This window comes from Varroa jacobsoni, unplaced genomic scaffold (assembly GCF_002532875.2).
Source record: "Varroa jacobsoni isolate VJ856 unplaced genomic scaffold, vjacob_1.0 scaffold_659, whole genome shotgun sequence".
NCBI lineage: Eukaryota > Metazoa > Arthropoda > Arachnida > Mesostigmata > Varroidae > Varroa > Varroa jacobsoni.
The window spans coordinates 75134-98445 of NW_019213561.1; the positions used below are offsets into that span (position 1 = coordinate 75134).

Here is a 23312-nt window from a genome sequence, read left to right on the forward strand (position 1 = left end):
TAAGCATTTCCTATTTCGCATTTTTGTATGATGATTCTGAACTTTTGCTCTATACTGAATCACTCTAGATATAAATTGTTTGGTATTACTGTGAAGATCATGCAGTAAAAGGCTCACAATATATTCTGATTTTTCGGTCTCTTTTTACCAATTATTAGCTTGCTGGAGGGAAACAGATTTTTTTTCAACCGACTTATGAAACGGTACGGTAACAAAATTCCGTAGTAATCCTTTTGACGCTGATATTTGAACCAGCGATGGTTGCATACTCATTGTCATTATGGTGACGTAAGTTGTGGATTAGCTGCCCAGACCAGGTCGCCCAATCGAGTGCTTTCTGTGCAAGCACAACTTAGATAACTTTACCACTTAATACAACGTTTTTGCTGGATTTTCTACTGCAAGTAGCAACACATTTTGAACTGGTTAACCTAACTAACCCAACTACAGATTTCAGGTGTTTATTTCTTCATATATATATATGTTATCAGAATATCTCAGACAATATTTCCTCTGATCAAGAGAGTGGGATTAATCGTTGATTAGTCATCAGACATCTGAAGGTCCAAATGAATGTTTGTTTCAATAACTTTTCTGGAGTAGGGATAATTTATCAGCAAATGATTAAGCGTCTTTCCTGTTTTTTATCATCGCTTGATCCTTGTATCACTGGTTACTAGATATAAGTGCAATAAAATAGACAAACTCTTACTTTTGTTGGTTCCTCCGAAGCGCGTTCGCGCACTTCACTCCCGCACATCGGCACTCAACAAACTCAGCTCGTAAATAAAATAAAGGGACTAACGTAATGGATACCCGAGCTTCGAAAAAAAATAATATCTAGAAACTTACGTTTTAATTTATTTAGCTTTTATATTTCTCCTAATCTCTTTTCAGACCCGAAGAATGAATAGTTAGCACTGGACAAGTAGATTGATGAAAAACATGTTCATTAATTTTAATGCCCTGTTTCAAAAAAGCGCGCGATAAAGATTTGCTCACTGTCTGCTTCGTTGTTTTAGTCAGCAAACCATTCGTGGGACATTGCATTAGCGCAAGAGAGGGTCTTTTGTTTAGAACGAAATGTTTATGCTTGGTTTGGAACGTCGGCAATTGTGTCTGTGGGCTCCGGTGAAGCCATACGTTACCTGATTCGGTTCTGTACCCTGTGATTAATTCTGTGGCGTGTCGAGCGATTTCCATTCTATGTATGAAATGTAAATTGAAAACAAACTGTGCACTATTGGATGTTGTTAGAATTAGGACGCGTTTGAGTGAGTTTGACTCCTTGTAATTTCAGCACATAGCAAGTACGTATTATAACGTACGCCCATATAAGCCCCAGATTTCAACTGATTTGAAATCTTGAAATGTTTTTGCGATTCGATGTTGTTATGTATTAGGCTATGAAGTAATGCGAGGCCACAAACTTTTTTGAATACAATTTTCAGAGACGCTTCCAATTGATTTCAAGTGCATCATTGCTATGTTATAGTCATTAGTTTCTTTTTATCTAAATGTGCGCTCAACTTTTTTCATTGTTTCTTATTGGGTATTTAGTGTCTCAAACCTCCACATGCCAATCATTCAAACACAAGTGCTAATTGGTTTTCATCCTGTTCTCTCCAGGGAATACCTCCGCGATGTACAGTTTTAGGCGGGACGCCTAAGCAATTCCTGGTATTTCCTGGGTAGCGTCAAACTAGAGATAAACACATGACAGTTGTCTTTTACTTTTTTAGTGATACATTCATACCATTCACATTAGTCGGTTCCGTATAGATTACATATTGGCTTAGTAACCCCCACAAAAGCACATTAGGCGGGTGTTTTTTTAATGTCAATCAACTAATTATAAACAACTAGTGCATAACGCGCTGGAAATCGATTCTGATGGTTCCAACGGATGTTGGCGGTACTAGATGCTTGTATTATCGGTTTTGAAAGGTTCTTTATTCTTAATTTATTGTTTTCAAAAAGTGTACTATTTCAAAAAAAATCCCTATTGCGGTGAACAATAACGTTTGTGTAAGATCTTTTATTCAGTAAAATAGTTCTGTTTTCTGACCACCCAAATTGAGATAACAATCTATATATAATTTGCGGTTGCTTAACAAAAGCCACTCACTTTAATGTGACGGCTTGGGTTGGCACAAAGCACTAAACAAAGAAACAATGTCAGTATTTGTTTATTTGTAATAGTTTGATTTTACAAAAGTACTTTTTGAGATGCTTCTGATTACAAATTCGTTAAAAATAAAATGGAAGAAGCGTATCTGAAAACGCATTTCTGTTTGTGAGGCTAAGAACGTTAATAGCTTGACATCGATACTATCTTTTTCTGTTTATTTACGTTTATGTTCTAAAGGTATTGACCTGAATATATTTAATTTGTAATTCTTAATACTAACTTAGTTTAATTATGGGCTTAGATTATAGGTTGACTATGTTAATGCGTTTCTTATAGTCAAAGTAACTAAGCTAATTCGCTAATTTGTTAATTAAATTTGGGTGGATTATAAACATCTAAAAACGGGTCTTTAATTGTTTTTGTGTTACGTCTGGTTCCAGTCTCTATTCGCTATCTGGCTATGGCTTTTCCAGGTCCACGTGGAACGCCTATAGGGGGTTTGCCCCTTCTGAGCGCGCCAGGATTCATGCCGCGGCCTGTTCTAGGTCTTCAAGTTATGCCACCAGGGGTAATTTGAATCTTAGCGTTGGTCATTACATAACTGTATTTTTACCTATCGCATAGGTATGATTCTTGTCCAAAACCTCGTGGATGTATATTTATGTGGAAGAATTATAACGACGAAAAATCTGTCTAAGTTTGCTAAGGCTAGAAGTGCGCCTTGAGTTTAGGGTAGTGGTTACTAAAAATTTTTGAAACTTCTATTTCTGGTAACAGTGAATTACTTAAGGGTCCCAAACGTTAGTAATATCGGTGTGATGTTCTTTCCTCGGTTTTATGCGTACGGTTAGGTGGTTCCTGTAGTTGGAGTCCCCAATCCTATGGGTATGCCACCGATGCCTCCTCACCCTCCAGAACGAAGACCTCCTCGACCTCAATTCCCTAAAAACTCATCAAAGGTGAAATTTAATTCTAACGCATATCTTTTATATTTATATTTCATATCAATCGCTTTGCAATTTTTAAGAGGAATTCTACATGTTGGTAGGAAATTAGTTAATGATGTGGCTTTCATCGTAAGTGAACACAGAGGAAGTCTAGCCTTGTCATGGATATGTACCCAACCTAACCAATCATCGTTAGCATCTCTTTAATACAATCAATGTTAACACAGTGTTAAGTTTTCTTCTAAAATAGACCTATTCTATATTCACTTCGAATCATTCAATTATTTTGTAACGAAATATTTTCGTGGTCGGTTATCTTTATTACGCGCTGTGCCTTGTGACACGTAAATGTACCACTTATAGCGTATCATTTACTATTACAAATCCTACATATAACCGTTGCATAGTTATTGTTAAGAATTGTGCACAGTTTTCAATGGCGAATTTGTGTTGGCTCGAATAATGACCCGACACTAATGAGAGCATACTTTTAAATATTACAGTCATCGTCCGGGCAACAGCCAGCCGATGATAAAAACCAAACGATCACCGTTTTTGTAGGCAATATAACGGAACGTGCAACTGACGGGCTAGTTCGCGCCGTTTTGGCCAAGTGCGGGTAAGTAAATGGGCCAATTTTTAATAATCTCAAGAAAATTTTAGCGAAGCGGTTTCACTATATAGTATGCCGTCTATATACACTATGGAAGACAATAGTATCTATCGGCACACCAAGCATCTAGATGTTTTTAATCAGTTGGACTTTATAATTATGCGTGCAAGAAACACTATTTATTTTCTAACCTGGGATTTTAATATTCTTATGGTTCTCCGTCATATCGTCTTCAGGTTCATCGCCAATTGGAAACGCGCACATGGAGCAAATAACATTCTTCAAGCTTTTGGATTTTGTGATTACGCGGAACCTGACGCTGCTATTCGAGCAATCAGGTTAGGGTTCTTAGGAGGGCAAATGTGTTTGATGTACCAAAAAAATACAATGATTACGCTGCTCTACAAAAGCAGCCATAATGTATTTAATGTGAATTGAAAGAGCAATACTTGGACAAACAGATCTCTTTTTCTATCTAAACTCCTATTTTTTTTTTTCAGTAATTTCACCTCTCTAACCGATACCTAGTGATATTGTTAATAGTCAAAAAGAAAATTTACACACTAAGTTGAACCTAGTTTGTTAACTGGTTATTTTTATTCTTGTAATACATGCACTTACATCTGTGTGATGTGTCGGCTGTCAATGAGTTGCAGGTTGCTGAATGGCTTAGAGATCGGTGATAAGCAGCTACTGGTCAAAGCTGAAACGAAAACGAAGGACATGCTGGCAAAGCATGAGGCCGAACAGCGCGAGCAACGGCAAGATTATGACGACTTTTGCAAACAGGTTAAAAACGCAAATTTGCTATAAGGGCTTTTAAAGCTAGATTTACAGCTTCCTCTTCCGCAGTTTTTTTTTCTCTAAATGACGCTAAGTGTTAACATTTTTATAACATTTCAATTCTAAGAATGTAAAACTAATTATACATGATTTCGTTACTCTAACATGTCGTGTATCTGGTGTGTAAAGAGTTCGTACCAGCGAGTACTGTTGAGCATTCAGCTCCTCTATGTCAGCTATCTGTTCTAGGTATGAAGCAACATACATAAAGGCATTTGTTAACATGACAAGTTGTACGAACGTGCTGTAAAAATGCAGACTGATCGGGAAGTTATGGAGCAAATTCAGCAGCTGATGCGGGTGCACGCCTCGGAACTAAAGAGCACACGTGACAAGGAGTCGAAGGAGAGCGAAGCTAGCAAGGAACGTCGGAAGGCTCATGAAAAGGTACCAATTTACACTGCAAACTGTTGCACTGGCCATAACAATATAACGCGGTTTGAGACTCATCTAATGTTTTTTAAAAACGTATTTTGAGATTGCTTTAGTATGTGCTAATTTTCTTTTTACTTATACAAAATATTTGGAAAAAGAGATTAGGAACTCTGTTTTAATTTTCACACTCCATCTTCTGCGGTATAATAATTGCGGTATAATAACCTCAAAAAGACAAACCGGATCATATAAATATGAAAAAGCAATATGAACCACACAAATGATGCGAATATTCTTAAATTATTATTATTATATTAAAATATTCGCTACATTCCTTGTAATGTACTTGAGGCTTTCAATTCTTAAAATAATTTTTCACGTAAAATAGTCTTTTTACGCCTTACATAGTGCAGCATGCAGTACCGATAATTTTCCTTCTTTCTCTATTCCTCAGGTATTATTGGATGCAATGGAGCACATGAAAAAGTTGGATGAGGATAAAAAGAGTCTCATCACTCGTGAAATCGACAAATTCCGCGATACTCACATGGTAAGTAGATAATGATTAGAAAGTTAGACCAAGTGCACACTTTGGCATTTCGTTTTTGCTCATAAGTAAATATGATAAATAAATAAATGCAATGTATAATCGAATATATACCGCGCTATTGTGCACCATTGTGTTTATATGCAAAGTCCACAATGCCCTAAGAATGTACGCATCATCATAAATAATACTAATTTGTAAGCAATAAGTTGATCTAAGCATTTGATCTATGATACAATTGTACTGGTAGACTGTAAATTTTTGTGTTCATTATACTAATACAACACCGTGCTGCACAATTCTGCGTGGTATAGAGAGATTTGTAAATCTGTTTTTGCACGATTTGCGTGAATTTCTTCAATTTGGAAAACCACAACAGTATACTTTCATGCTAAGCGGCTTCATTAATATTGTCGCCGAATGACGATTGTCAATTTCCGTTTTGTCATTATTATCTTTGTCTCTCGCGATGTTGTTTTGATTATTGTTCACCGCGAATAGCCGATTAGTCCTGATGTTGACCTGCCGATATGTTCATGGGGTGAGTAGATGATGTGCTTATGGGAATGGATATGAATGAATACAGCAAGGAAGAGGGTTTGATCAACGGCGTGTGTTTTGTGTGTAATCAAGGACGACTTGTACTGAGGCACGGCTTATATCTATTCGCTAACTTCTGTTTATTTCCTTCTCGCTCTTTCGCTTGCGTCCCTTCTCTATAGACGCTACAAATGGCCTAAAATGTAATTTAGTTTATAATAGCCATTATTTATCCGCCGTTGTCTACCTATTACAGCTGCTCTATCTATTTAGTTAGGTTTCTTGTATTTATATGCTTTTTACCTGGAGAAATGCATTTGATGACTTATTTATTATGCTTAGGCCCAGTGATTTATTCTTCGTAAAAATTCATATGCTCTTGCATATAACTTCTTGTACTAATGGACGTGACCCACAAAAGTTAGACCTTCAGTGTGTTATAATTTGCATAAAGCCCATTACAATGATTAGTTTAGTATATTAGATTATTAGCAGATCAGTATATTAGGCTTTTCATTTTACTAATGTGAAATTAAAAAAGAAGAACAAAAAATGTAGTGTTTAAGAGACTGAAACAAAACCATGCTTATTTATGGAACAAACATTTCCTTCGCAACTTGCAATGAAGTCACTTGTTGTGGCGGAGTAATTTTAATTGATAATTTTGTTGAAGACATTTCATATATCATGTCACAAAACTTCATCAACAGGTCTGTTACAGCAATATGAAGTAGTTACGTCGACGGTTATCTCTAATGGGTACATATAAGTATTTGGTCTAAAACACATGAGCACAATATGATGATACAACCATTTGGGTATTAGAATCATTTGCCCAACGTGTGCGCCGCCGGGTTGCCCGTACTAGCGGAACCGTACCACCTGCGAGCATCTCGATCCAATCTATTGGCCTTTTTCGTGATCGAATTGCATTTCCCGTTATCGCTGAACTTCGTGGTCTACCGGAGCTTTCACCTGAACCTGCACCTGGATCCTCGAACATTATGAGGCAACAACTATACCAACCACATCCGAAAAGCAAGCGTGAGTCAGTATTAGCATCCCGGTCAGAAACGAAATCTAAGATGGAAATCTTGCTCGAAAAACCGTCGATGCTCAGCGAACCGATGTCAAGTAATCTGGAAAAGCATCTGCAGGTTCGAAGTTGTGGGGTTTGTGTGCTGATGGTGCTGGTAGTGTGTTCAAATGTGGCAAAACGGGAACCAGAGGCGGATTCGGCGGCGGCGATCTAAGTTCGCCCCCCATCTTTGTTTAGCTTTCGGCATATACTCTCCGTAACGGTGGTGGTGGTGATAGCGGCGGCGGTGAAAACCATCAACAAGTTTTACAGAAATGTGTTTGATCTCCTTGATTGTGTTCTAAACCATCTCCCCACATTCCTATTGCATGTTTTTTTTGGTAGGAGTGTTTTTTGCATAGCAGTATCAAATTTCTCGCAAGACGTTGAGTAGTGTATGCTTATTTCTCATCACCCCGTATTTTTAATAGTTGCACATGAGGTATGACTTCGCATGTCTGACAGTGTACTTGATTTAGTATATATTTGGAATGCTTTTCTGCTTGAATTCTAACTTCCCGCTGTCGGCTTTGTGTATATTCGAAATCATTTTGCAGCTTCTGCGGGAAATAATGAAAAATCTCATTATTGATATTAATATTTGTTAAATGTTATGACATATCGGTCGGTCAGTCAGATTGATTGTTTCGTAGGATATCATTGCTTTTTGCTGTTATAGGAGACTTATGCTAAGTATCTGTTAGCGATAGTGTATATTGAATTACCAGCGAACTTTGTGAGGTTTCGCTTACGAGCTTTATCCAAGTTCTATTTTTTGACCAAGCTGGTCGTTTTAACGCATATCACAGAAAAAAAAAATTGAAATTATAGCACGCATTGGCGCAGCGGTCACAAAAATCTGATGCTCTCTTTATTGGCCACATGAGGTTTCCCCCATAGTCTCGACGTAATTAGCTAATCAGATTGGGTTACGACAGTTCTGTTGTGATATAATATACTGCGTTCAGATTAATAACGCAGTTATCAATAACATTTCAGAACAAGGAAGAGCCAGCACCGAATAGCACACGTCGAGATGAAAAGACGCGCAGCAGTAGTAAGCGGTCCCCACGTCGACGAAGCCGGGTGAGAAATCTTTATTACTATGGTCTATTAGCAGGTTCAGGATTTTCTGTCCGCTTTGGACGCTTGTGTTGCAGTTTGTTCGATTTCTAACACACGTGTTATCCGCGTCTGCCCTGGATGTGTAATTTTTCGCTGCAGAGTCCACGAAGTGCTCGATCACCGCGTCGGAGTCCAGACAGTAACCGTGAAAGGGAACGACGCCGGTCAGGTGAACGTGAACGGGAAAGGGAGCGCGACCGGGAACGAGATCGCGACAGAGAACGGAAAGCTCAACGGACGCCGGTCGAAGACCCCGATGAAAGGTATGTAGAGATTAATTGCTTAAACTGTTCTCGTTTCAGGCTGGAAGAGGTCATTAAAGCTGTTTTTCTATTTTTTAAATAATAGTAGCGATGATTATTATCGTAGTAACAAGGGTATGTTCTACCACAATGAGAATATAAATATATTGACCAGCTCGTAACTGATAGCAGTGCGCCCTGTGCAATCCCTTCAGAGTTTTCTAAAGCTGTCGTTCAAATGAGCCCAGTTCCTTCAGCCTACTACTAGTGCAGCGGGTGGTAAATGAGCTGTTCACATATCATAAATGTGTTAATGATCTAATTTTTTTCAATTAGAGCTTTAAAAGTGGCTTCAGACTATATTGAAAATTCTCTTTCTGAGCCCTGCAGTATCGAAGAGTCTTTCAACTTAAAATACGATTGGAATTTTTTCTGTGGTTACAGTTGGAAGAAGTGGGAGGTTTAATATGTTGAGCTACTTTTTAGTTACGAAAATGTTATTCAGTATCCTACTTTTGTTCAGAAAGTTGCTCGAGTCACCTTTTCTCATCAGAGGGTTGCAGGTCACGGTTTAAAACCAGCTGCGGGTGGCATAGTGCCTCGGACATGCTCTTCGAGCCGTCACTTTTTTAATATAATCCAAAATTGTTTCATGGAATCAGTGATGTTTTTATAGAAATCTGCTGCAAATTTCTGAATAAGAGCTTCTTCCTTCATTTTTGAATAATCGCTTCTTGTTTTAAATTAAAAGGTTTCCCATTCGTTCTACTGCGGCGGACTTGGTGTTTGTAATACATGCAATATAACTGAGGTGACTTTCAATCATGGGTACAAGTGGTCTCCCGCCGTGACACATACACGACAACTGTCATTAATTTCATCGGGATATATTGCATTTAACGACTGACGGAAGATGTCGAAAAGGTCGCTTAGCGACAAGCCAACAAATTGAGCCAGTTTACCTATTACTTGATAATCTTAAGTGACCCTGGTGTTACCATCACACCATAAGAACACGAATACAACGCGCTCGCACTTGCGTCTTTCATCGAAAGAACTTCACATTGGGAGCACCGCGCCGCAGGCGAAGACGTGTAAGGTGGTTATACACACTAGTATTGAAATTTGGAAATTTTTAAAGAAAGATTAAACCCAAATTGCGTTGTTCATTTGTCACAGGTACCAAAAAGAATTGCGCGAAAAGGCGAAAGAGCGGGAACGTGAAATCGCTCGAATGGAACGGGAGAAGCGACGAGAGGAGAAGAAAAACAACGCAACTAGCGGAGCCAACGATGACACTGATGATGAAGAGGCGAGTTTTTGGTTTTCTCTTGTTTAAAGTGCACATAGATAAGAACAATTGCATAACCTCTTTCATTCTTACACCAATATCAATTTCTTCTATTCACAATTTAATATTAATAATTTCTATCCAAGCTAATAGTTTTAAGAATTTGCTATAATAATAGCGAAAATTACGCGGTACTACATAGTAGGCGATTATCTATTTATTAGTTGAAGTGAACATGAATATTTAAATTGAATGTCATATTGTGCAATTCGGCTACTAACCAGAATCCCGTTACGATTCTGCTGCGGTTTGTAGGTTTACGAGCGTCGTCGTCACGAAAAACGCTTACGTGAGAAGGAGGCCAATTATCAGGAACACCTTAAAAATTGGGAAGCGCGAGAGAAGCGCCGGGCAAAAGAGTATGCGAAGGACCGAGAAAAAGTATGAACGCAACAAAAGTTTTATTTGTAATAAAAGATGCACCAGCAACAACAGCAAATGTATCATTTATGTGTGCTGTTATTGTTCTGCTCGAATTTAAAGTTGGTCTTTTAAGGAATATTATCGATGATTTTTAAATCGAGAAACATCATAAACTCAAATCGATTGATTATTTGATTTGGCAGGAAGAGGAACGTATAGCTGAAGAGCAGCGTGAGGCAAAGAGGCTGCGCGAGTTCTTTGAAGATTATGACGACGAACGAGACGATGTGAAATTCTATTCTGGTTCCTCACTACAACGAAGGTTTTTGTGGCTATCTTTGTTTTATATAGATAGAACAACTGAGTCGACCACAAATAAGCTCTATTTCGTCAAAGCTACGTTTGCTGAAGTAGAAAGCGTTTCTTCTATGCTTCTTCAGCAAACAGTTCTTTTCCTTCCGACTTTCCAGAATTGTACACACAATGTAATTCGTACGTTTGTTAGAAATTATTTTACAAAATGTGTGAACAAAGGCTTCATTACGAAACAGCTGTTTTCACACGCCGACTAAATTTATGCCAGTCCTGGCATGGCTTAAAGTGATGATGACAGCTTATACGTATGGTACATAATAATAGTATCTATCATGCATTATATCAGGGTGCGCGAACGTGCGCGCGAAGCAGAATGGGATCAGCGGGATCGACAGCGTGAACGTGAGGAGTTAGACGAATTGAAGCGAAGGTTAGCCGAAGAGGGACATCCCGATCCCGAGCGTGAGGCTCTTCGGCGGCAGCAACAACATCAGCAACAAAATAACTCCACTAATGTGATCGTAATTAGTGATAGTGCTGATCATCCTATTGGAAAGATGACTAGCGACGTTGTCCAGCTTCAGGACGACACCAGCAGAGGAATGGATGATACGTCAGCTCATGGTGTGTATCACTGCTTTTTAATTATTTCTAAAATAATTAAATGAACATATATATATATATATATATATAGATTCAACCAACGCATGGACAGGAAGCATTTTAAAAGGCTTTCAGGAAGTTCTGGTAAGCACTTACGTTCTTACGGCCAACTTACAGATAGAAAGCATAGAACTAATGGTTGTGGAATTTTCTGCTTAATGGCAAAAACAGGGAATATCGTACGCGGTGTTCTGAAAACTTTAGCATGTATGCAACTATAATTAGATATTCAAATTAAATTGCTAGCTAAATTGCAGGCGACGAATCGAAAAATGCTTGAATTAAGTTGTGTGCTTAAATTCTACGCTGTATTTTTTCAACTGATCGTGATCACGATCCAGGTACCGGTGAAGACGTTGTCGACGGGGATAATAGCCCAGCTGTTAGCAGAAAGTTCAGCAAGAACTCGAATCTGAACTCTCAGGACCCTCTACAGGTATCTGTGTTGTATCTTACGAGCATATTTAAAACAACAAATAGCAAAAAAACTGCCCTATCACTTAATGTGAACTTTTAGCTTTTATATATTTTCAAGCTTGTTGGCTAGATCGTTTCATTATAGTTATTTTACTTATGCGTCTACTTTCATGGCCGTCATCTGGGATGACGGTTGTCCGACGGATTAACATTCAACGCCGCAGAAGGAAGACGAGCGTCTGGCTAGAGAGCAAAAAGAGGCCAAGGAACGAAGCAAGGTATTAATTTACAATTCATTAGAGCAATACTGATTTGCTGTCTAACAAGTTGATCCATCCTGAATACCAAAAACGTTACAAATAAAGAATGTGAGACGATTAGGTATAAATTGAAGCTCGAAGCTATATTTTCGTTTAAGTTGTGCTGATATGTTTTAATTTTGTCCTTTTCTGCTGTATAGGAGGATAAGCGTCGCCATATGAAATTCCTTGTAGAGAAAATTCCTTCAAATCGAGATGAGTTGTTTGCTTATGCTTTAGACCGCTCACTCGTTGACGAAGCTCTTATGGTGAAGCGAGTGCGTCCCTGGGTTAATAAAAAAGTCATCGAGTATATTGGAGACGGTGAGATTATCAAAAATTGTTGCACGCAGAGTTATATAATTTCATTATTATACCACACCCAAAATCGTTCAACTTAAATCTGGACCTCATTGTCTCCCATGAAAATTGTAATTATAGTAATAATTATAGTCTAGTTTAGCACAATTTCCAACCAAACGTATTTGTCTTGCTTTTACATTTATACTGATACTGAGTGTATCCACATTCAGTTTTTTACACCTAGCGCCAATTGTCAGCAATGACTAACAATATTGATATTTTATGGCAAAGTGACTCGATCTCTTGAATGGGATTAGTACGATTGCTACAAGTTTCGAATGCTTATGAACATGCGATCTACGCAGTCTCGTTGAAATGACTCTAACATCGCGTGCGAACATTTGGCGTTTTACAGAGGAAGCAACGTTAGTCGACTTTATCTGCTCGAAGATTATGGCCGGCGCAGACGCAGCTAGTCTGCTAGGAGACGTATCTGTCGTATTGGATGATGAAGCAGAAAACTTTGTAGTCAAAATGTGGCGTCTTCTAATATACGAAGTTGAAGCGAAAAAAATGCAACTGTGAGTTTCAGTCGGAAGATTCCTTAGCTCCAGCCAGCATTCGCTGATGGTTAACGCTGGGGAAGCAAATGTGAATTTATGACAATAAGATCTGTTATTGTGATTATATTATCATATATATACATGCTACCCGATGCGTTGCCAAAATGCTTACTGATAAAGCGATGGTATGTATCATTAAATAAACAAATTTTCAGCTGGACTTCATTATTTTTAGTACAGTAGGATATGTATTTCTGAACTGGCCAGTGATTTCACGACCGCTCAAAATGGTGCTGCTAAAAAAGGTACAAAGGTCTAATTAGGGAGACGCGCGACCAACCCGAAGTGTGTGACCTAGCGGATAAAATAATATCGACTTTTTGCAAAGTCTACAATAAATTTTTGCAAAATAGGTAAAATTTGGAAATGAAATGATATACGGAATAGTTTCTTTAGAAGACTGACTGTTTGTAGTAAAATCTATGTATGTACCAGTTAATTCTATATCCGCTAAATCCGCTATACGAATTAGCGGAACAGACCTCTTCCTCTGATTTTTTGGTAGTAAATATTTGTGCTCTTTAGGGATTAACACCTATAAATAATATTGTGAGTAGTACCAATAGATAATAGTATTCAAATGTACAGCCATTTTGGGTGAAATTATTTTCCTTAAATCTAACCTATTTCTCAGAACTGCTTCAGATCTCCAATCTATCCGATAAAATGTATTTGATCTGGGTATGCCAGAACACTGACCTTCGAAATAAATGTATACGTATTCGATAGCGTTTGCCTAATGGGCCAATAACTGACATTCTAACCAGAAGTGTTACGTGTAAAGATCAATGCTTTTGTTCTGAAAGGTGATTTTCAATTACAGTACGTTACCCATAGCGGCTGCGTCAATATAACATGCGCAGGTTTTTAAAGAATGTCAAATAAGAATTAGACAAAAGAAGTATTGTGCTGGAAAGTTCTACTTTATCCTCAGTATTTTCCATGTGGTTTCAGAAAACGCTTGTATAATATTATGCCTATATCTCAATGGTGAAAATATTTATCATATTCACGATGACCTATCGTAACACGTAACCTAGCGTAACTAAACGCTGTGTTTTAGAGAGCTCGGCATTCAAATTTCACTTAGAGAAGACTTCTGCCATCAGATTTTGCTTTTTTCGTAGTCAGTGGTTATACAGATAGTCGATTCCAAAACGGTGTCTTTACGTACGAAAGATCTGCATAATAGTAAATTAATGGCGTACAGCTTTATTGAGTACTCGATTGATGTGATTCGTATGCGACGCAACAGTCGTAACCTGTATGCTGCAAGCCAGATCAGCACACCATGGCATAGACGGTTCTAAACACAGCTACAAAATATTATTGGCTTTCTGTTTTACCGAGGCAAACAGGGCGAAACACTGGATTTGGAGTTCAGGACTAGTTAAATCACGTCTATTTTTGAGATTTACGCCTACCACTATAAACACTGTCGCGAATAAGTGAATATAATGTACTCTTCAGGAGGACTGGGAAGTACTTCTTACGAAACAGTTTTTCGAGTTGTAGAATGATGCATGATGTCTATTAAGCTATCAGTTAGAATTATGGAAACGGCGTAGGCATCGTCTACTACGCTGGTGTCCATTCAATTTAATGTTATTTAGCATTTATCATCATGCGCCCATTTTAACAGGACAGGGCTTTTTTTTAAACCTGACCAGGTCAGTTTAGCAAATATCATATCATTCACTCGGGTGAATACGATAGGAGAATGCTATAGTATTAATCAGTGCCTTATTGAAAAAAACTAGGAACCAAATAACAAACACTAATTGAAATACTTACCAAACTTACCAGCATCGTATAAGTATGATCTACAAATGTGCGAATATCGTATTGTTTACAGTACACAATATTTTTCTTTTTCAGGAATACTGACAGCGGACACAACATGTTAGCGGCGTCAACATCGACCAATTGAGCGATTGTTTTGCGGCGCATCGGTTTATTACAGTCTACATGATCTACATACACAAACATATACACACATACATAGAAGAAAGTGGCCGAACTGTATTTTTATATGCCTAATGTATAGTATTATCATCCCGTATTCGATTGCGATAATGATAAGGATCTTCTTTATGACGTAGAGTGTAAATAAAGAAATCGAAGCATCTATTGACGATCGTCGTCTAATAGTTGCCAGCTCACTTGGAAACAAATCCGTGTCGTTAGTGCTCCATAAGGCGAGTGATTCGAAAAGTTGTTTAAAAAATTATAACGTTGAAGTATTCACTCTCAGGTAGAGTCTATTTAAATGAAAGAAAGTAAAGTCATTTGTAAGCTTCAGACGAAAAACAGTGTCGAAAGGACCTGGAATGTCCAAGCTGTTAATGCTGAAGTTGTGTTTAAGCACACAAGTGACTAATGCCTTTTCTGTCATAGTTATCGGGAACGGGGGAGGCTATTTTTATCTAGGGTGGTCTGGAAATTATTTCGAATTTACTAACTCTTGCTGATCAAAGCTTTCAGTAAAATTATCATCTGAATTTAAGTTTTAAGTCCTTTGATTGGCACTTTTTGATGGACCGCTATAGAGAGATGGCATCAGACTTGAGAAAACTTTCTCAATATGATGGGTAACAACCAAGGAACGTTAGCCAAAAAAATCGACAATATTGTCATTAAATTGTATCCCCTATCATTGGTGCACTACGTTGTAGGATTGATTCAAACATAGCCAAACGCCATCGTATTGAGAAGTTTAACATATTTTAATGATTTAATATCACCTAAATATCGTAGAGCTAATTAAAAGGTATGATACCTGCTTATTCAATTACCAACTACAAGATAAGCCTTTCTCTTTAATTATCTACATCGCCAAATGCCACATGCCAACGTCAGTGCTTGCCTAGTTATTACGCACCTAGGGGTTTAACAAACATTCTGGACTTACATGAGTGCAAACGGTAGACTTCTCAAATAACACTAGCTTGGGCTATGCCTTTCTATGTATTTTTTCTTATACTTAATTAGTTTGAACAAGGCTGTTGCAAGCAAATCTTTGAAACTAAATAATCTATAAACTAGTTGGGCTAGGATTACTTTTTAATGTGCTAGAGCTACTCTCCTTTATGTTTACACACTCTTCCTATGTCTCTGGCAGCCTCTAGATAGCCATATACGTATTACCCACGTTACGACATTTGGTTTATCTATGGCTTCTCGATTCTTTTGAAGATATGGAAAGCCCAATGGACCTAAATCAGAAGAATAAGCAAGTTGAAGCCAACGTCATTTAAAAGGCGACTTCTGTTTGTCATACGATAATAATAGATTATTTTATTCAGTTAGTATAATAGGAACCTTGTCAAATATGCACCTAAGCGTCGCAGATGAGGTATACCTTTTGGCTAAAAATCAATTGTCCCAATTAAATCACAGCAGCATACTACAAAAAGGTATACTGCTCTTATTCATTTCAACATCCACTAATCAACTCGGACCTCAAGTAAGTTATATCTATTTTAACATAACTTTAACATAACGACTATAGCCAGGCGAATTGTCTTCAATCCTTCGTACTTCACGCCTCTTTCATGGTTTCCTAAAAAAGTATGGAAGTGAATTGACTAGCTTATTCCTTTTGTCCTTCCTGTTTCTCCACTAAGCTAACGAATTAACCACCTTTTTTGGGCTTAACCGCCACTTTCCATCAGCATCATGCGTCGTCATCGACATAGTCACAATCTTCATTTTTCACCGTTAACTCTTGATCAGCATTTGCGCTATCTTCAGCAGCACCGATGACGCTTTATGGCGTGATTTCAATTTGTCGTAGCTGCGATGACCGCGGCTGATGCAGTTAACGCAGTTGAGGTGAGAAAATGAGGGATGATTTGACGCATCACCACCATCATGTCGCCGCTACTTCACCTGCTGTTGCTGTCATTGAAGTGAATATCAAATCGACGTTGGCCGTTCCGCATGACGCGCGGTGTTCGTGTTTCTGAAGTCAATATCTGTAGGCAGACCACCGCTGAACAACAACAACAAGTCGGTTCACCTATTCGAAATAACCAAAAGTGTAGGATGAGGCAGCGCTTAACTGAAAGCCAGAAGCTTTCATACTCATCAGAGCAACACCAATACCATTGACGTATGGACATCGATGAGTGGTGACTTTCGAACCGATCACGTTGGTGCCTGCGCCGCTGCCTGTCTTAGCCACAGGGAAGCGAAGTAAATGGCGGATAGACAACAACGAAGACGAACTACTAGAAAAGACAGAGAAAAAAGGACCAAAAAAGAAAAAGATTATAGAGGTGTCGTCATCGCCGAAGTTACGCTAGTAATAGCAGTAGTTGTTCGAGGGATCTTTGTCGTTCGTGTTGTTGTATCCATGGTTAAAGCTCATCGCTGTCCGTCGTAGCTGTTTGAAATGGAGGGATTGCCGCTGTCGCTACTGCCGCCAGTCGTAGTGATGCTGGCAGTGAGATGATTGAACGGCCGCACCTCTCGTCGAAGAGGTGACGAAACTAGGAGTCTAGAGTTACCTCACCCGCTACCCCCACTTATTGCTGACAAAAGCCACGGCTGAATCATATCGGCATAATCATTAGACGTGGTAGGATTTATCTTCGGTTTTTCCAACGTTCATATTTATTATATAATTTGTAAATAACGCTCGCTGTAATAATAAGACAGTTAATAATTTATTACTTTAATTGATGACGTTATCATAACTTGTGAACGTCATCTTCTCCCTCCCTTTACCTCTTTCATTTCCTGTAGTCAATTTTCAACTGAAAGTCACATTACACAGACATGTTTGGCTTTTTTGTATCAGCTACATGGGTCTAGATACATTACTGTTGTACATTGAACCACAGAGTTCAATTACAATTGTAATAAACACGAAACAGTTCGTTCGTGTATGAAAGTTTAAGCTTGGTTTTGTATAGCTTTTATTATTAGTTGAAAATTGAGCCATTAGTTGTATGACTGTGCACACTAGGTTCTACTCATCCCCCAGATCGCTTTAATCATCGATGTATTCAGTCGCTGAACCGTCGTCGGCTTCATGTAGCCCTTCTCATATATAAACGTACTTGAAATTAGAACTTTCAACTATAGTGGACTATTCAATTTCTTTCGTTCACATCCACAGTCCATATTTCCTGTTGTCCACCTGAAAATGACCTAGCCAGTGCATTTGAAGGGCGTCCATATTTTCGACGTTTCCTTTGGTGTGGTATTTTGCTTGTTGCTAGCATTAATAAATGAACAATTTATTTCAACGTTTTTTAGTACATATACCTGTAAAGAATGTTGCTATAAAGTCAATCGCAATGATATCTGAAGGATCAATAGGTCCATAAAGACAAGGTCTAAGGATGGCTAAAATACCGCTGCGAACATCCACCGAATCTGGCTCTACGTTCGCGGTGTTGAAAGGCTCATCCGAATGGTTCGCATTTCTTTAATATCCCCGACGAATGATGCGAAGTTAATCAAAAGCAGCCGTAAAAGTATGTATTAAGGCCAGCAATCGGCCTACATTCAAAGTGTCCTTTGATCTCACACAGTTCTCGAACCTTTCCTTGTTCTGATCTGCCATCCGCCTGCCTCGCTTCTTCACCGGATTTTTTCGGCGTGCACATTTTTGGAACACTAGGCGACCGTCTAATCTACTGCCGCCGCCGATGTGTTTCATCATGTCTTCCTACACCTTCGTAAGTTTTCATTTCAACTTCAAGCCTTGATCTTCTATGGTGCTCCGTTCACCGTTGTCGCGCTGACTAATACGGCTGCTTGAACTTATCAACAACGACAATCCACGAACCTGACCTCAACGCTTAGAATAGACAGATTGTTGTCAGAAACCAACAAAGGCATATTACGACTGAGTTTGTGGCGTGGCCAATGCGCCTTTAGTAGATTTCTCTTTTTTTTTCGCGCTTACCTTGCGTCGTCTCAAAATCGTCACCGCCAGCAGCCAAGCGTTGGCTGAGATCGATCACATGGCGGATCATAGCGTACTCTTCGCTGCAGTCATTTTCACTAGATCCGTACACACTGGCGTCGAATCGACTGCGGTTGTGTATGTATGCGTACGTACGGTGTAGCCGTGTTCTCGAATTGAAAACCTGCCCAAGGAGTTCAGTTCAGTCGATGTCGGCAAGTGTTAACGCCGCCAAAGCACGCTAGTAGCAAGCATATTACTCGATCTATTGTAGCTGAGTCTTGCGTAAGATGACTGAGGGAAGCGAGACGACATTTTAAACCTGGCGTCAAAAAGCTTTTGAGATACCTAAAAAGGCCTATGACAGGTAGATCAAAGCTTGGTTCTAGTGTGGTGAAAATTGACGCGATTAATAGAATGGGACGTCTCTCAATAGATCGTTTGGTCAAATCTTTATGTTTCGGTTATTACAGTAATAGGATCTCTAATTATTAGCCTATATAACAGTCTCGAGAATGTCTGTTAAATGTGGATATTCGTTGTGGTCATGAAGACAGAGCGCAAGCTACAACGAAGCCATCTAACTCGGATAAGAATAAGGCTTAACAACAGTTCAAACTTAAAACAACGCTAAATCGCTTTTGGGTTCCTCTTTTTGTATTAATAACCATCTGTCTTAGACTAAAAGGCTAAATGTTTTATCTCCTAAAGCACAAACGCATTCATAGATTTAGTATATCTGTAACAGAAGCTAATAATAAAATTTCAAAATACCATAAATAAATCAATTAGGCTCACAGTTCCAAAGAAGAAGCAAGTTATAGCCTTTGGTTTCTACAAAAATAACGAGACAGATCGAGCCCCGTGCACCCGTGCACAACTTTGTAGTTCTATTAAAAATAATTCCAAGAGCAGTAAAGTCCTAGTTACCAGCATTTCCTCCCTCATTCTCACACCTCTTATCACAGCTTCTCTACGCGATCGAATTAATCAGAGCAAGTCGACGAAATGAGACGCGTTGTGCACATATGAACATGTATCAGGTATTACGGAGAGACCTCGCAAGAGGCAATAGACATAGCGAACTTAAAGAAAAATTCGTCAATCTTTTTTGCGTGTTATAGTTCTTTACAAAAAAAACGACGGCTTTTGCGGCATCAACAATATTGGCGGTAGCAGCGGTTTGACGTCTGTTTGGTAATGAATGTTAGAGCGAGCTTGCCTGTGTGCATTTGACGCTTGCGTGTGCGAGCGTGCATGTACAAGTCTGCTTGGCTGACAGTGCCCTCCCGAAATTTCGCGTCGCGCGCCATTTGTTGTAGTCGACGACGAAGGCGTCGGCGAGATATTGAAGATCTTGACCCGACTACGAAACAGACCTCCCGTACGAATCACGAACAACGCGAGCAGAGCGGATGGCATCGATACTGTAGCAGCTGTAGCTTCGGTGCATTCATGAAGTGCTCGTTGTTCACAGCGACAGCCGCAATGAACAGAGGAAGGACAAGTTGCTATTTGCCGGCGAGGGAATGGAGTTTCAACAACGATAGAGCCGTAGATCGCGCTATCCACAGCGATCAGAGCAGAGCATCGCGCACGTATGTAAACACGAACGCAGAATCGTCTTGTCGCAAACTACTAGCGCGTTTCGTGGTTACGTCAAATCTGAAAAACGTTCTGACCATTTCGGAACCGAGCTAGAGCCGGTCCGCAGGCTATTCTCAATATGTATCGCTAGCCTGTGAAGCCTACTTTTAGATATGCTTGAAAAACAGGGATGTAGCAAAGACGACAACGATTTCCGTTTTGTTTTGTACGAAATCGACGGGGCAGGAGTACTTCAGCATGCGTATATAATGCTATATTAGAAGGTTATATTATTACAATCTTATCTCAATACTATTTGTGTTATACTATATCCGAATTACGTAGACGCATGCGTTTCTCTAAGTGGGCGTTAGCTGTGTGGTAGGCAGATAAAACGTTTCGAAAATGATCGTTTTGTCTAAAAGTTTGAGAGGTAAAATCAGGAAACGATTGCGACTCGAAAACGATTGCATAAAAGACAAATTGGCGGTCTCCCTTTTCTTTTTGGACCCTTTTCTACTTTTCTGCAAATTACGAAGTGCAACTATGAAGGGTAATGTAATTCTGCGTGGTTTCTTATTAGTGGAACTTAGTAAACGAACAACAGCGGGCTTCTGTTCTTACATTACGTGTTTGCAGAAATACGTACACACTATTTATTACAATATTAATTAATACAATATAATAAGATACGAACGAAATCCTTATTCAGTGTGTAAAAACTCCGTCTGCGTTGTAGTAACACATACGACGCGCAAGCCTTCGATAAACAGACGTCACTATTCTATTATACTATCTCCCGGTAAAATAGAGCAGTATGAGCCATGCATATTTTATGCCAAGACTGAATACGTTTAACATAGCCCAACTTGTTCATAACTTACTCCATAAAGTTCTATCAGTCAAAATTGTGTTGATGACAATATCTAACCATTCAAACAAAACCTGGAACATTTCAAGGTGCAAAGTGCTGACGTTCGTTTATATTGTAGTGATAATAACCATAATAATACGGCAGTGTGAAAATAACATGTTTTATTTAGCGCTATGTCCGCCTATGCACTGTTAAAGCACTTCGGCTTTTACGGCAGGCGTTTGCCTTAAAGGAAAAAATTACCCCCCTTTTCACATCGAGGATCCACCGTTTTATGAAATATAGGATACACTACATTTCATGTGACGTACCGAACCAAAGGGAAGGAACTTCAGAATACAGGCGACAAAATTAAAACATGTTAGATACTGATCGAATTCCTTAAGTGTCTAATTCAAAGATAAAGGAATTATATTAAGTTTATCGGATGAAACAATCGATTTGTTGCCACGTCTACTATTATCTACTGTTATCAGCATTGTCGCCGCCGTTGTTGTTACTGTTGCTGTGTTCTTAGTGAAGTCGTTTAAGACCTACCGCGCGCACACGACACCTTCAAGGTGCCTCTAATTTGATCGGTACCGCCTCGGGCTGAACAGCCTCACACCACCGCGCAGTCGGTTACCGAAACCACTTCAGGAAGCTCTTTTGTTCATTATGTTACTTCAGTCGAGATGATGGCGCGCGAAAACGAAGACGAAAAATACATCACTTACCTTAGTGTATATCTATAAAAAAAAAAATGCTGTTTCGTGTTGACGCTATGAAGGCCAGGACGAAATGACGATAGCTGTTTCGCTGTTGTTCGACCGCGTTCAGCAAACATGGACAACAAAACGAATTGGACCCCGGCAGTGTGGGAGGGTATCTATGATATTAACTGGATGGGTCTCTAATGGTTGCAATATAACCAAGCCATAGTCACTTTGCTATAATAGGGATAACATTTTAGTCGTGCTTCTTGATAGATAATTCTATTCTTTAATCGGGCGATAGGTATCACTATTAAATAAATATTCTCGTAGTTTTAAAAATATTAAGTAACTAACAGCTTTCTATTTGGTATTATTTTTTCGTTCTGGGCTTCTTTGTGTAAACTACCATGTGGACGCATTGGCCTATCCTATAATAGAAACTATACCTTTACAGAGGCACCTAGAAAAGCACAGATTTCTTCGCAGACACCCATCTTGCTTGACGTTTTTAAGAAGCGTATACCGTCCTCCAAGCGTAACCGACACGTTTTTTTAAACGAATTTTAGCCACTGAACGAAAAATGCACTCATTCGAGAAGACTATGTCAATAGCGAAGTAGCTTACTTTAGAAGTAACCCATAGTCACCACCCATAGTCTTGCAAAGATCAGCACATAATAATGTTAACTACATGTAGAACGACGTTCTTGAAGTTCCTTATGTGTTTAGTTTTGACTAATCTTATGAGCTTTACATGCCTTCCATTAGTGTTCAGTGAGTGAAATTTAGGCATATCTTTTTGCCCCCATTTTATTTCAGTCGCACAGTCGACACGTCCCTTGGTAACTACTAGATAAACCTACCTACTGACCGGGCATCAAAGAGCAAACTTGTTTTCGACATCTTCCTGTCGATGCACTTTAAGCGATTCTTCCACTTTGATTGGCTCCTTCACAAACCACCCCAATCGTCCTCGGAAGCGATATTTACTGACAGTGATAACAACAAGAAGGAGCCTAACAGCGTAGAGTGTTGACACCTCCAAGCTGTCTATCCGTGTGCGGGAACAAAGTATCCGCCATCGTTTGAATTGGACAACGAAGAAAAATTCGCTCTAAACCTTAAGTCGTTGCTACCTGAAAATTACATAGCGACCTTCGGGCAGAGCCGGTCACGCGACTCGGCGAGAAAAAGGTGACCCTCGGTTATCTGTCCGATCGATACGACTCCTATGACGATTCTGTGGCTTGGAGGCGGAGACGCGGTCAAACAGACGACAAGTGATTTGATCCTGAAGATAGTCTTGGTCTTCTCGTCGAATTTTTAAGCGAAAACGAAGTAGGTACTATCCGAGTTAGCTCATATGTTGGGCTCGCTGTAACGGCGTTAAGTACTAATAAGTGGCCATGTAATAATGCCTAGTTGCTGGACAAACAGGAGCCGAAGCAAAGGGGGGCACTC

General features: G+C 39.2%; 2 protein-coding genes across 4 annotated transcripts in view; one reads left to right on the forward strand and one right to left on the reverse strand.

Moving 5' to 3' along the window:
- The window catches only part of mRpL20 (mitochondrial ribosomal protein L20), a 28311-nt gene extending 27439 nt beyond the window's left edge, over window positions 1-872 (reverse strand). Inside the window, exon 1 of one of the 2 annotated variants that reach the window (XR_015311904.1) lies at window positions 713-872. Coding sequence is in view for 1 of the 2 variants with exons in the window: in XM_022836644.2 (XP_022692379.1) it covers window position 713 (1 nt within the window). In the remaining variant the exon portion in view is untranslated. The remainder of the gene's footprint in view (window positions 1-712) is intronic. The other variant, XM_022836644.2, reaches the window with a different exon arrangement.
- Window positions 873-1104: 232 nt separating this feature from the next.
- On the forward strand, window positions 1105-14949 carry LOC111262407 (RNA-binding protein 25). Of its 2 annotated transcripts, none has more exons than XM_022836645.2 (19): window positions 1105-1274; window positions 2572-2699; window positions 2983-3090; window positions 3582-3697; window positions 3928-4029; window positions 4348-4480; window positions 4793-4921; window positions 5364-5459; window positions 8074-8160; window positions 8299-8462; window positions 9621-9753; window positions 10048-10173; window positions 10359-10477; window positions 10817-11094; window positions 11475-11569; window positions 11775-11828; window positions 12011-12173; window positions 12568-12733; window positions 14654-14949. In XM_022836645.2, exons 1-19 carry the CDS (start codon window positions 1211-1213, stop codon window positions 14703-14705), a joined length of 2313 nt encoding a protein of 770 aa, XP_022692380.1. In that variant the 5' UTR covers window positions 1105-1210; the 3' UTR covers window positions 14706-14949. The 2 variants fall into 2 exon arrangements, with proteins under 2 accessions (XP_022692380.1, XP_022692382.1); XM_022836647.2 differs by having other exon boundaries at window positions 1123-1310.
- Window positions 14950-23312: the final 8363 nt, after the last annotated feature.

Bases quoted from the DNA above. Each gene is read 5' to 3' on its own strand.
- LOC111262407 (XM_022836645.2), top strand. From the start codon at position 1,211: ATGAAATGTAAATTGAAAACAAACTGTGCACTATTGGATGTTGTTAGA. The intron at 10,174-10,358 runs GTATGAACGCAA...TTGATTTGGCAG, and splicing joins ATGCGAAGGACCGAGAAAAA to GAAGAGGAACGTATAGCTGA. The intron at 12,734-14,653 runs GTGAGTTTCAGT...TTTCTTTTTCAG, and splicing joins GAAGCGAAAAAAATGCAACT to GAATACTGACAGCGGACACA.